At 51.2% G+C, this 2,735-nt stretch overlaps 1 protein-coding gene across 1 annotated transcript; it reads right to left on the reverse strand.

The window, feature by feature from the left end:
* Positions 1-605: 605 nt before the first annotated feature.
* Positions 606-2,513, reverse strand: KCNJ11 (potassium inwardly rectifying channel subfamily J member 11). Its single transcript, XM_035550152.2, has one exon. The coding sequence runs from the start codon at positions 2,475-2,477 to the stop codon at positions 1,275-1,277; it is 1,203 nt and encodes a 400-aa protein (XP_035406045.1). The 5' UTR covers positions 2,478-2,513; the 3' UTR covers positions 606-1,274.
* Between the last annotated feature and the right edge of the window lie 222 nt (positions 2,514-2,735).

Below are 2,735 nucleotides of genomic sequence, written 5' to 3' on the forward strand. Positions count from 1 at the left end.
TTTTTGCTGGAGTCTGTTAAGGGCAATCGCTCCTATTGCCCTAGTGGAACTGACACGGTGAACATGGCTCCTTTACCTTTGCCAGTGATCACCTGCTCTTGAATTCAACTAAAAACCATGGCAGGCACCTGCTGTGTAGAGAGGTCGGGATGTTAAATGAGGAAACCATTTCCTCAGCAGTAGTTTTTTGTGACACAGCATCCCTGAAGTGACCACGTTTTCTTGCACATCCCTCCTGTCCCTAAGCAGAAAACCTCTGCTTCTTTCATAAAAGGGAAAGGACTAAGCAGTTTTGCCTACTGAATGCAGATATATTCCAGCATACAGCACTGCCCTTTCAGCTAAAATATCTAATTCTATTTATATTCCCTGATTATCTAACAGAATTCACTCTGACCTAAAGCAGAGATTAATTTTTTTACTGGGTATCCTATTGCTGTGTGGCTCAGTGTGTGGAAGGAGGGGACATTCCTCCTCTCCCTTTAGACAATTAGAATACAGATTTTTTTCCTATTTATAATTAATCTCAGTTCTGCTGCTCTTTTTAAAGGCAACTCATTGCTTACTATCAGAAATATACAGTCCAAAAAGGTATTCTTGAATGTTTTATTTGGGAAGTGTAAAGGGTTTTAAAATAAACAAAATTAAATATTCAAATACATTTCATATTGCATGTAGTAGGAGTGGCTTCATACTATACAATATGGATGAAGCAAATCCACTAGTTAATTTCTTTAAGACATAGAGTGTAATAGCACAAACAGTCCTAGATCTGGTCTTATGTCATACATAGCACTGCCTGACCTTTTTGTTATCATTTAAATTCAGCTGACTTTATTAATTATTTTATTTTGCTATATTGATTGTTCAAGTTAGAAAAATACAGTTAAAATCTACCGACTTTAGGACATACACTGCAAGACCCTAAGTACTGCAATCTCCAAGAATAAATATACATTTATTTTTTGAGAAAAATATGTAATTACCTGCAGATTAATCAATACAAAATGATCGTGCAACTAAATACGACAGTCTGAACTGAAATTTAAAGCTGCAGATCATGATTTTCCTACTCATACAGTGCTGCTTGAAATCTCTTGCACCTTTAAAAAAATATAATTAGCTTTAAATTTATCCCACAATAAATAACACCAGAACATACCTTGTTCTACCAACCTGAATTTTAAAAAAAGCAACAGAGGCCACCTCAGTGTTTTGAGTTTATGAGATCTTTCAGACACAAAGCCCTAACAGAGTTTCCCTGTCAAAAGGCATCAGGAAGGCTCATCGGTTATGGTGAACTTGGGCTTTAGCTTGACAGACCTCTTCCTTATGGTGCCTTTCGGGGATAATGGCATGGTGTCCATGATGCTCCTGTCCTCCTCCAGCTGCCTGGCAGTGCATGAAGGGGTGGGCACTTTCACTGTGTTGCCAAATTTAGAATAGTCCACAGAGTATCGCCCATCTTCCTCTGCCACTATGGGCACGAATCTTTGGCCCCAGAGGATTTCATCTGCCAGGTAGGAGGTTCTGGCTTGAGTGGTGATGCCGGTGGTCTCCACCACCCCTTCCAAGATGACGATGATCTCCAGATCCTCATGGTGGTGCAGGTTCACAGGGGAGATGTCGTAGAGGGGGCTGTTCTTGTCTATCACGTGGTAGATGATGAGTGGGGAGACGAGGAAGATGCTGTTGCCCCCCACGGGGTTCTCCATCTGGATGTCGATCTGGTTGAGGGGCACCACCTCCCCCTCCAGGCTGGCCGTCTTCTTCACCACCTGCATGCGGATGGTGGCGCTGATGATCATGCTCTTCCGGAGGTCGCCCACCCTCAGCATGAAGCAGAGCTTGCCCTCCCGCAGGGCGATGACCGCGTGCTTGCTGAAGATGAGAGTCTCAGCACGGCGGTGGGCCTGCGAGGTCTTCATGAAAATGCAGCCCAGCATAATGGCGTTGATCACCAGCCCCACGATGTTCTGCACAATCAGCACCAGGATGGCGGCCGGGCACTCCTCCGTCACCATGCGTCCTCCAAAGCCGATGGTCACCTGCACCTCGATGGAGAAGAGGAAGGCGGAGGTGAAGGAGTGGATGCTGGTCACGCAGGGCACAAAGCCGTCTGGGGCCCCCTCTGCCCCCCTGGCCGGGTCCCGCTGCAGCCGAGTGCTGTGGTCCAGGTCTCCATGGGCGAAGGCGATGAGCCACCAGACCATGCCAAAGAGCAGCCAGCTGCAGAGGAAGGACATGGTGAAGATGAGCAGCGTGTGGGGCCACTTGAGGTCCACCAGCGTGGTGAAGACATCCTGGAGGAACCTGCCCTGCTCGCGGATGTTCTTGTGGGCCACGTTGCAGGCGCCGTTCTTGCCCACGAAGCGCGCCCGCCGCTCCCGGGCTCGGTACCGGGCGTGCTCCGGCACATCCTCCGCCAGCCGGGTAAGCACGTACTCCTCGGGGATGATCCCCTTCCTCGACAGCATGGCTCCCCGCCGCCGCTCCGCCGCTCAGCGCCGCCCCATGCCCGCTCCCGCTGCCGCCGGGGGCGGGGGCCGAACGGGCTCACGGCGCCGCCGCAGCGGGGAGGGGACGGGGCCGCCAGGGGGCGCCCCGGAGGCCGCGACCGGCCGAGCCCGGCCCCACACGCCGAGAATCTCGGCGTGTGGGGCCGGGTCTCGGCCGGTCGCGGCGGGGGGGCGGTCGGCGAGCCGGGAACGGCCTCGGGGCGGTGAGGGGCGAGG

The sequence above is a fragment of the Cygnus atratus genome, chromosome 5 (genome assembly GCF_013377495.2).
Source record: "Cygnus atratus isolate AKBS03 ecotype Queensland, Australia chromosome 5, CAtr_DNAZoo_HiC_assembly, whole genome shotgun sequence".
NCBI classification, from domain to species: domain Eukaryota; kingdom Metazoa; phylum Chordata; class Aves; order Anseriformes; family Anatidae; genus Cygnus; species Cygnus atratus.